The sequence below is a fragment of the Lolium perenne genome, chromosome 4, assembly GCF_019359855.2.
Source record: "Lolium perenne isolate Kyuss_39 chromosome 4, Kyuss_2.0, whole genome shotgun sequence".
In the NCBI taxonomy this organism is placed as follows: domain Eukaryota; kingdom Viridiplantae; phylum Streptophyta; class Magnoliopsida; order Poales; family Poaceae; genus Lolium; species Lolium perenne.
In genome coordinates this window covers 288,643,709-288,654,514 of record NC_067247.2, presented here as the reverse complement: position 1 = coordinate 288,654,514, position 10,806 = coordinate 288,643,709, and the positions used below count along the sequence as shown (strand labels likewise).

General features: G+C 47.0%; 2 protein-coding genes across 2 annotated transcripts; both read right to left on the bottom strand.

Moving 5' to 3' along the window:
- Positions 1-265: 265 nt before the first annotated feature.
- Positions 266-1,988, bottom strand: LOC127295703 (F-box protein At5g49610). Its single transcript, XM_051325694.2, has 2 exons — positions 1,828-1,988; positions 266-1,738 (listed from the first exon to the last, which is right to left on the bottom strand). Exon 2 carries the CDS (start codon positions 1,704-1,706, stop codon positions 441-443), a length of 1,266 nt encoding a protein of 421 aa, XP_051181654.1. The 5' UTR covers positions 1,707-1,738; positions 1,828-1,988; the 3' UTR covers positions 266-440.
- A 1,785-nt stretch (positions 1,989-3,773) lies between these two features.
- On the bottom strand, positions 3,774-5,884 carry LOC127295701 (F-box protein At3g07870-like). The gene is made up of 2 exons (XM_051325692.2): positions 5,733-5,884; positions 3,774-5,636 (listed from the first exon to the last, which is right to left on the bottom strand). Exon 2 carries the CDS (start codon positions 5,595-5,597, stop codon positions 4,377-4,379), a length of 1,221 nt encoding a protein of 406 aa, XP_051181652.1. The 5' UTR covers positions 5,598-5,636; positions 5,733-5,884; the 3' UTR covers positions 3,774-4,376.
- Positions 5,885-10,806: the final 4,922 nt, after the last annotated feature.

Sequence of the window (10,806 nt, the reverse complement as noted above, 5' to 3'; positions counted from 1 at the left end):
CCAAACAGAAAATGCTCATGTCTCTACATGCCAAACAGACAAATGGTACATGATTTCGAGATACTATATCATTTGGAACAAAATATCTCGATTTCAGAGAAATCTGTAACAACAATGAGTCTTAAAGAAAGGTTGCCAGTTCCAGACTTCATGCATAAAAGAAACAAATCCCAGTCTTCAAAACTTGGAATTCCTTAAAACTTCAAAAATGACAACAGATGGATTCTCAAAATTATGCAGACGAGCGCAAAGAGGTACCAAAATCTTGTAAAACACATGTGTCAATAGCAGCCACATTGGTCTGCAACCATAATTCCCTTAGCGGTACCAGATGATTTCACATTCTTTTTCCTGACACTTGCTGATTTGATATTCATTTGACTAAAACAGAGCACAAAGAAGAACAGCAAACATAGCCTTTGTTGACACCACAATATTCTCTACAGCCACCGGAAGAAAGGTGGTTCTTCGGCATTTCCGTCCTCCTGCGTCCTAAAGAATGTGTGGGGAACAAGACTTTCTTGAAGAATATGTGTCGTGAAGTTAAGCATGCGGCCATCACAATGGAACTTCTGTAGCATATTGCCCTTAATGTCATAGTGCAACAGCAAATCTCCGACATCAACCAGCACATCTCCCTCCGGGGAAACAACTTGTGAGAACCAATCTGCATCAGTTTCACCATCTTCATCAACCAGCACATCTCCCTCCGGGGAAATAAATTCTGGGTCAAACCGACGTATCTCTAGCACTGGCAGTTTAATCCGATACTTGTGGACCCAGATGGCACTCTTGTAGTCCTGCAGAAGCCAGAGATCCACCTCTGATCCACCTACATTGCTGCTGGAAATGGCAAGAGTGCCCTCCATCTCAAGCAACCAGGTCACATGCCCTAACTCAGTAGGACCTTGGAGCCACTGAAACACCTCGGCCACGGTGTCAAACACCAGTAAGCATTTCAGCCCAGTCGAGCACGGCGGCCAATGCAGGTTGCTGGAGAAGAGGCAAGGCTTATCCAAGCGTAGATTTAATGGCCCTCTCTGCAGCCATTGTGTCACAGACCCCGAGGATGTTTCAGGCCAAATCACCCTCTCATTCTCTGTGCCCACAGTATTGATATAGAACGTTGGTGCCACACCAATGCTTCGGTAGTACAAGACACGGTACTCGCGCGACGAATGTGAACAGCCGTGAGCATACAGTCCCATGATAGTGTCATGCTGAGGCGCCGGCGGGTAGGCGGAACACCACTGCCGTGTGGCAGGGTTCCAGAGGTGTAGGCGGGTATAGTAGGACATGAGCAGGAGACCATCACAAGCTGCATAGACCTTAAACGGGCTGTCATCGTAGTGACTCAAACCGCTGTCGGTGAATCTGACAACGGACCGTAGCTGGTTAGTGTGGAGGTCCAGGGTTTCGATGCAGTAGTCCAGGTCGCGTCTACGACCCACGTCGCGGACGAAGGAGAGGAGCCGCCGAGGCGGCTGGCGGCGGTGGTGGGCTAGGAGGAAGGCGCCGTCAGATGTGATGCGGCGCCAGTCCTTGCAGACGGCGCGGCAGCAGAGGATGGATTTCGGCGGCAGGCGCAGCAGGATCTCCGACACTAGCTCCTCGGGGAAGCCCGCAAAGGGCCTCAGCCGCTGCTCCGGCGCTCTTGTGCTCTCCGACATGGCCGCGATGTAGTGGGAGCGGTGTGTAGCCACCATCGATCTGTGCGTGCTTCAGTTGCGTTCTTGCGCTGAAATACACCATGAACGAAAATGAAATCAGGGGTCCGATTAACTAAAGCCACAAGATATAGATCAAGTATGTACGATTTGAACCCACCTGACTCAATGTTCGTATTCCCTTCCGCAGATTCGCTCTAGCTTGCTCCAGTGGTAGAATCCCATAGCGCCGCAGCCCGCAGGTCTCACCAGGAGATGGAAGAGGGGGATGGGGAAACAGTTCGTAGGTTTTCTCCTCCTCTTGGAATTGGCATCGCCAGCACACAAGGCCTGGGCCCACGAGGTTGGAATAAACTGGATCATACCTAATATCCTATTCATTATTAACCAACTAAGGCCCATATTAACTTTGCTCATTTGGTTGGGCCGCATCAACACAACAATGTGCTCACAAAATAAGCCTTGTGTTACCCTAAATAAGCCCCTTTGTAGGGGAACCCCTATACCTCGCTCGCGTGCATGCCGAAGTAGTGCACGAACGCAGCATCCCGGTGTTTCCTATTTGACGTCTTTTGTGTCCATTAGCACGCAAACCCCCGCCTGAGCTGAATCCTGGGCAAAGGCTTGTTAGCGCGGACGATGGCTAGAGACAGCAAATAAGAAATCGCAAGAACAACCTCGTCGTCGACGGGGATGACACGGCTGGCTGTGGTGTTGCCGGCTAGGCGAGGAATGAACCTCGGCGGAGACGGGGACAATGGCAAAGGAAAGGAAGAAAACTTAGAGGGGTAGGGGTGTAGGGTCTTAGGGTTTCGGGGGCTCTCCGGCGACGAGCTTAGGATTTCCGATGAGGGGCGGGATCGCTGGAGACGGGGAAGATGGGGAGTATGGGGGCTTAGAGGGAGGTTTGGGCGACGGATCGAGGGTGGCGGTGCGGTGCGACGCCGCGAGAGCGGCGTCGGTCGCGGGTGGCGGAGGGAGGCGGCCTAGCCAGTAACAGCTGGGGGATTGGAGGTGAGCGACAGCAGTCGAAGGAAGAAGATGATGTTGCTATCCCGTTCGGCATTCAGTAAGTACATCGAGTGGTTCCCCCATGCTAAACGCGTTGAATAGGAGCCCTCAAGCATCACATTGTTCGCCTGCGTCGACTTTCCGAATGGGACATATAGGCCCAGGTAAGGCTTTCTTTCCCAAATTTTCTCTATTTCTCATTTCTCGGTTTCAAATTTAGAAAACTTCATGCTTTTAAGCAAAAAAGTTGTTTCGATCAAAAAAATGTTCAGATTTGAAAAAAAAAACTCAAAATTGTTCAAGTTAAAAATGTTCATCAATAAGAAAATTCAGAATTAAGGAAATGTCAAGATTTAAAAAATGTTCAGAAATAAAACAACATTCAAATTTCGAAAATGTTCAAAAAAAATGTTTAGATTTTTTATCAAAAGAAGAAACGGAAAAAAAGAAACAAAACGAAAAACCAAAAGAAACCCGAAAGAAACCGCCTGAATCGAATAAACAACAAAAAATGATAAAAAAAATCCACATGGAACATTCTAGAATTTTCCCAAAACATGAGTAAACTAAACACATCTGGCGCTAATTGGCCACGGCCCAAATGGTCCCGTTAACAGTGATAAATAGGATTTACACCTTTGAAAAAGACACAATTACAGTTCAAAAGAAGGATGGAAGACACGATTACATTCAATAGGCTCAACATACTCGCTGGACCTTGGAATGCAAATTTTTTAAGGAACACTGTATTCAATTCAGAGACGGTGGTGACACCGTCGACCATGAGACAGTTACATCATCAACGAAGTCTTGGTTGCTAAAGCATGAACATGTTTATTACATGCCCTTGGGCAAAAATCCACAAGTCACTCGATGAACGAAATAAGGAGGAAGAACTTATGTGGACAAACATCTAGCCTGGTTAAGCATGGTCGAAGGATGAACAGTTGATTGATTGTGTTTGGGTTATGTGAATCAATGGGGATCATCAGTCGGCCAATGCCCATTTGATCAACAAGACAGATACCATGCTGCAATGCAACACCACATGCTCCACCGCTCCATCTACATTGAGTTTGGCCATGCCAGCCGTGGTTCTTTCTCATAATCATCAGGTTTTGGTTGACTGGCAACCAGAACATAACAGTTTATTGATCTTAGGGAGTACAAGATACTGTGAACAAAGTGTCTCGCCCAGATATACAGGAACTAGACATGTTCAAGAGAAGTTAGAAAAAAAAGACATGTTTAAGATTAGCTAGTTCAATACATCAAGTTGTCAGTAACCATAGCTTTGACTGCCTAAACACGAGATCTGTAGGAACGTCTACAAAACTCTCGACAACCTTGTAGCATACATGGTACTGTATGTTCTAACAGATCAGGCATACTAACAATATAAATAACCTGAACTGCAATTTGCAAGGAAAAAAGGAGGGTGGCATGCCGGCATCCAAATTCTTGAGTTCCAGGCTTCCAATGAACAAAGAAGCAATATTGCATTTTGATGTGAGCCTTCCCATACACCTGACTTCCATTTTCTGAGGTTGAAACATGCAACACTGAAATAAAGTTGTCCAAAGCTAAACCAAACGACAACCCTGGTTAGTGTAAAAACACCATTGTCCTAACAACACTTCAATTGCAGGATCCAAATTACAGGTGTTTAAAAGTTTTCATGACGGAAAGGACTATGATCTACAGTCCCCTAAAGAAAGGTGGTCCGCGGGCGCTTCCATCCTGCTGCATCCGAAAGAACGGATGTGGAAGAAGGCTTTCTTTGAGGATATGTGTAGTTAAGCTCAGGCTGGGATTGCACTGAAATTTCCTAAGCAAATTACCCTTTCTGTCATAGTGCAACTGCCAGCCAGTGGTATACCAATCAGTGCAATCAACCAGCACATCTCCGTCTGCGGACACAACTTGTGACGTCCAACGTTCATGTTTGGCAATAAGGTAAATCTCAGCCGCTGGCAGTTCAATCTGATACTTGTGCACCCACGCCGCGCTCTTGTAATCCTGTAGAACCCAAAGATCGACCTTAGACGTACCCAGCGGACTTTCGGACATGGCCAGTGTGCCGTCCACCTCAAGCAACGACACCACAGGCCATGTCTCAACAGGAGTAGGCAACCACAAGAACTCTTCGGCCACTGTGTCAAACACCAATATGTTCTTGGGCGGCGTCGATTGCGGCAGCCAATGCAGCTTACCATGAGACAAGAAAGGCCTGTCAAACTGGGTAGATCTCGACCCTCCGGCTAACAAGTTTCTCATGGACTCCGAGTATGAACCAAACTTAATGCGCCTCATATTCTTGGAGCCCACGGTGTTGATGAAGAACTTAGTTGTCTGAGTCCGACGATCCTCTCTATAGGATAGCACCCGGTACTCTCCGGAAGGGCCGTGAACATAGAGCCCGGCAATCTTGTGAGTACGAAGTGCAGGTGGGCGGACTGAAGCCCACTCCCGCGTGGCCGGGTTGCAGATGTATAAGCTGTCGTAGTAGGACATGAGCAGGAGACCATCGCAGGCGGCGTGGACCGTGAAAGGGCAATCGTCTTCGTCGAAGCGGCTGTAATCGTTGCCGGTGAACCTGACAACGGACCGGAACTCGCGGGTACGGAAATCCACGGCTTCGACGCAGTAGTCCAAGAGGTTGAGGTCGACGATGCCGCAGCCGCCGTTACTGCCGACGTCGCGGACGAAGGAGAGGAGCCGCTGAGAAGGCTGCCGGCCGTGGTGGGCGAGGAGGAAGGCTCGGTCGGTGGTGATGCGGCGCCAGGCCTTGCAGACGGCGCGGCACAGGAGGACTGACTTCGGCGGTAGACGGAGCAGGATATCCAATAGGAGCTCTCCAGGGAGGTCGGCGAGGGGGATTACCCGTCGCCCCGGCGGCGGATTTGTGACCTCGGCCATGGTCGGTCACCTGGTGACGGGCGAATCTACCAGCCGTATCTAGATTTGCACGGGAAGAAAAAGGAATTAGGGTTCCAGATTGACCACCAAACCTACATGAAACTGAACTCAGAAACAGCTGCGACGAGCTCTCACCTTCAATCAGTGTCGCCATTCGTCTCCGCTTCCATGGATTCGTCCTCCGGTAGCAGAAACCCTCAACAGGTGGAGAGATGGGGAACAGCGTAGCTTTCTGGTTCCCACTGCTCTTGAAGCCGGCGAAATGAACAGACGGCCCGAGAGCGAAGTATGGATAGCTGGAAACTGGGCCAGACCGTCTACATGTTAGGCCATATTAAAGCCCATAACTAAACCTGCTGTTTTTTTGCATGGAGGGCCCATTACCAATACATACAATACAGAAAAGGCTCCTCCATTTAGTCCCCTCAAACAAAAACAAAAACAAAAAAAAGGCCTCTCTCCATTTTCATGCGAGAGAGCATCCGGTGGAACAAATAGGCGTACTTTCCCATTACCATTTGATCGTAAAAAAAAACACTGCCATTTTGAGAGCCTACAAAAGGACCGTAATGGTGCAGATCAGTGCCATTTTTATTTTATTTTTGGAGGGAAGGTCATCATGGCTACTTTATTGATTGCAGAAAATAGTTACATCATCCAACAAGAATTGTAAAATGTAGCTAGGAGGCTCATCGACTCAATTTCATGATGTTTTCAACACTCAACACTACTTCTAGCTATTTCATGACCTACCTTATTAACTTTCGGTGGAAACTACTTAACCATTACCATTTTGAGAACATACCAAAGGACCGTAATCATGCAATGATATTGTACATAGCAACATTCACCGATGGCCTACATTTAGAAAGGTATATTGACATTCTCAACACCTTAGTCGCACTACACATAACCCTCATGGAGAGTTATTTGACGCCGAACAAATAAATGAGCCCAACCATGGTCTCTATAGCCTCGATCCTTTGATGCAGCCCAATAAATTGTTCGGCGCTTCTAGGCCAACAACATCCCACGGGGCCACTTGGAAGTGCCGGACACAAGCGGCGTACCCAACACGCAAACCAGTTATGTAGTTGACATAACGTCTTGTCGGCCTAATTTAAATATCGGTGATAAGCAACGATGTTTACACAGGCCGCGGCAGGCGAGACGTACGGTCGGTGATGCGGCTTCCTGATGGCGTGTAACTCACACGTTCGTTGGGAACCCCAAGAGGAAGGTATGATGAGCACAGCAGCAAGTTTTCCCTCAGAAAGAAACCAAGGTTTATCGAACCAGGAGGAGCCAAGAAGCACGTTGAAGGTTGATGGCGGCGGGATGTAGTGCGGCGCAACACCAGGGATTCCGGCGCTAACGTGGAACCTGCACAACACAAACAAAGTACTTTGTCCCAACGAAACAGTGAGGTTGTCAATCTCACCGGCTTGCTGTAACAAAGGATTAACCGTATTGTGTGGAAGATGATTGTTTGCAGAAAACAGTAGAACAAGTATTGCAGTAGATTGTATTTCAGTAAAGAGAATTGGACCGGGGTCCACAGTTCACTAGAGGTGTCTCTCCCATAAGACAAACAGCATGTTGGGTGAACAAATTACAGTTGGGCAATTGACAAATAAAGAGAGCATGACCATGCACATACATATTATGATGAGTATAGTGAGATTTAATTGGGCATTACGACAAAGTACATAGACCGCCATCCAACATGCATCTATGCCTAAAAAGTCCACCTTCAGGTTATCATCCGAACCCCCTCCAGTATTAAGTTGCTAACAACAGACAATTGCATTAAGTATTGCGCGTAATGTAACTAGTGACTACATCCTTGAACATAGCACCAATGTTTTATCCCTAGTGGCAACAGCACATCCATAACCTTAGAGGTTCTTGTCACCCCCCCAGATTCACGGAGACATGAACCCACTATCGAGCATAAATACTCCCTCTTGGAGTTACTAGCATCAACTTGGCCAGAGCATCTACTAATAACGGAGAGCATGCAAGATCATAAACAACACATAGACATAGCTTTGATAATCAACATAACAAGTATTCTCTATTCATCGGATCCCAACAAACGCAACATATAGAATTACAGATAGATGATCTTGATCATGTTAGGCAGCTCACAAGATCCGACAATGATAGCACAATGGGGAGAAGACAACCATCTAGCTACTGCTATGGACCCATAGTCCAGGGGTAGACTACTCACACATCACACCGGAGGCGACCATGGCGGCGTAGAGTCCTCCGGGAGATGATTCCCCTCTCCGTGCGAGTGCGGAGGCGATCTCTGGATCCCCGAGATGGGATCGGCGTTGGCGGCGTCTCTCGAAGGTTTTCCGTATCGTGGCTCTCGGTGCGGGGGTTTCGTCCCGGAGGCTTTAAGTCGGCGGAAGGGTAGGGCAAGAGGCGGCGCGAGGGCCCAGACCATAGGGCCGCGCGGCCAGGCAGGGGCCGCGCCGCCCTATGCTCTGGCTGCCTCGTGGCCCCTCTTCGTCTCGTCTTCGGACTTGAGCTTCGTGGCAAAATAGGCCCCTGGGCGTTGATTTCGTCCAATTCCGAGAATATTTCCTTACTAGGATTTCTGAAACCAAAAACAGCAGAAAACAGCAACTGGCACTTCGGCATCTTTGATACGTCTCCAACGTATCGATAATTTCTTATGTTCCATGCCACATTATTGATGTTATCTACATGTTTTATGCACACTTTATGTCATATTCGTGCATTTTCTGGAACTAACCTATTAACAAGATGCCGAAGTGCCGATTCTTTGTTTCTTGCTGTTTTTGGTTTCAAATCCTAGTAAGGAAATATTCTCGGAATTGGACGAAATCAAAGCCCAGGGGCCTATTTTTCCACGAAGCTTCCGTAAGTCCGAAGACGAGACGAAGAGGGGCCACGAGGCAGCCAGAGCATAGGCGGCGCGGCCCCCGCTCGGCCGCGCGGCCCTATGGTCCGGCCCTCGCGCCGCCTCTTGACCTACCCTTCCGCCTACTTAAAGCCTCCGTGACGAAACCCCCGCACCGAGAGCCACGATACGGAAAACCTTCCGTAGACGCCGCCAACGCCGATCCCATCTCGGGGATCCAGAGATCGCCTCCGCACCCTGCCGGAGAGGGGAATCATCTCCCGGAGGACTCTACGCCGCCATGGTCGCCTCCGGTGTGATGTGTGAGTAGTCTACCCCTGGACTATGGGTCCATAGCAGTAGCTAGATGGTTGTCTTCTCCCCATTGTGCTATCATTGTCGGATCTTGTGAGCTGCCTAACATGATCAAGATCATCTATCTGTAATTCTATATGTTGCGTTTGTTGGGATCCGATGAATAGAGAATACTTGTTATGTTGATTATCAAAGTTATATCTACGTGTTGTTTATGATCTTGCATGCTTTCTCGTTACTAGTAGATGCTCTGCCAAGTAGATGCTTGTAACTCCAAGAGGGAGTACTTATGCTCGATAGTGGGTTCATGCCTGCATTGACACCGGGACAAAGGATGTAAAAGTTCTAAGGTTGTGTTGTGTCGTTGCCACTAGGGATAAAACATTGATGCTATGTCTAAGGATGTAGTTGTTGATTACATTACGCACCATACTTAATGCAATTGTCTCTGTTGCTTTGCAACTTAATACCGGAGGGGGTTCGGATGATAACCTCGAAGGTGGACTTTTAGGCATAGATGCGGTTGGATGGCGGTCTATGTACTTTGTCGTGATGCCCAATTAAATCTCACTATAATCATCATGATATGTATGTGCATTGTCATGCTCTCTTTATTTGTCAATTGCCCAACTGTAATTTGTTCACCCAACATGCTGTTTGTCTTATGGGAGAGACACCTCTAGTGAACTGTGGACCCCGGTCCAATTCTCTTTACCGAAATACAATCTCGCAATACCGTTTCTATCGTTTTCTCGCAAACAATCATCTTCCACACAATACGGTTAATCCTTTGTTACAGCAAGCCGGTGAGATTGACAACCTCACTGTTTCGTTGGGGCAAAGTACTTTGGTTGTGTTGTGCAGGTTCCACGTTGGCGCCGGAATCCCTGGTGTTGCGCCGCACTACATCCCGCCGCCATCAACCTTCAACGTGCGTCTTGGCTCCTCCTGGTTCGATAAACCTTGGTTTCTTTCTGAGGGAAAACTTGCTGCTGTGCGCATCATACCTTCCTCTTGGGGTTCCCAACGAACGTGTGAGTTACACGCCATCAAGCTCTTTTTCTGGCGCCGTTGCCGGGGAACGAAGAAAAGTTACACCACAAAGATTTTCAACTCCCACGTCAATGCCTCTTTTTCTCGCGCCGTTGCCGGGAGATCAAGACACGCTGCAAGGGGAGTCTCCACTTCTCAATCTCTTTACTTTGTTTTTGTCTTGCTTAGTTTTATTTACTACTTTGTTTGCTGCACTAAATCAAAATACAAAAAAATTAGTTGCTAGTTTTACTTTATTTGCTATCTTGTTTGCTATATCAAAAACACAAAAAAATTAGTTTACTTGCATTTACTTTATCTAGTTTGCTTTATTTACTGTTGCTAAAATGGCCAACCCTGAAAATACCAAGTTGTGTGACTTCACAACCACAAATAATAATGATTTCTTATGCACACCTATTGCTCCACCTGCTACTACAGCAGAATTCTTTGAAATTAAACCTGCTTTACTGAATCTTGTTATGCGAGAGCAATTTTCTGGTGTTAGTTCTGATGATGCTGCTGCCCATCTTAATAATTTTGTTGAACTATGTGAAATGCAAAAATATAAAGATGTAGATGGTGACATTACTAAACTAAAATTGTTCCCTTTCTCATTAAGAGGAAGAGCAAAAGATTGGTTGCTATCTCTGCCTAAGAATAGTATTGATTCATGGACTAAATGCAAGGATGCTTTTATTGGTAGATATTATCCCCCTGCTAAAATTATATCTTTGAGGAGTAGCATAATGAATTTTAAACAATTAGATACTGAACATGTTGCTCAAGCTTGGGAAAGAATGAAATCTCTGGTTAAAAATTGCCCAACTCATGGACTGACTACTTGGATGATCATCCAAACCTTCTATGCAGGACTAAATTTTTCTTCACGGAATTTATTGGATTCAGCTGCTGGAGGTACCTTTATGTCCATCACTCTTGGTGAAGCAACAAAGATTCTTGATAATAAGATGATCAACTACT

Coding starts and splice junctions, on each gene's coding strand:
- LOC127295701 (XM_051325692.2), bottom strand. CDS start 5,597: ATGGCCGAGGTCACAAATCCGCCGCCGGGGCGACGGGTAATCCCCCTC.
- LOC127295703 (XM_051325694.2), bottom strand. CDS start 1,706: ATGGTGGCTACACACCGCTCCCACTACATCGCGGCCATGTCGGAGAGC.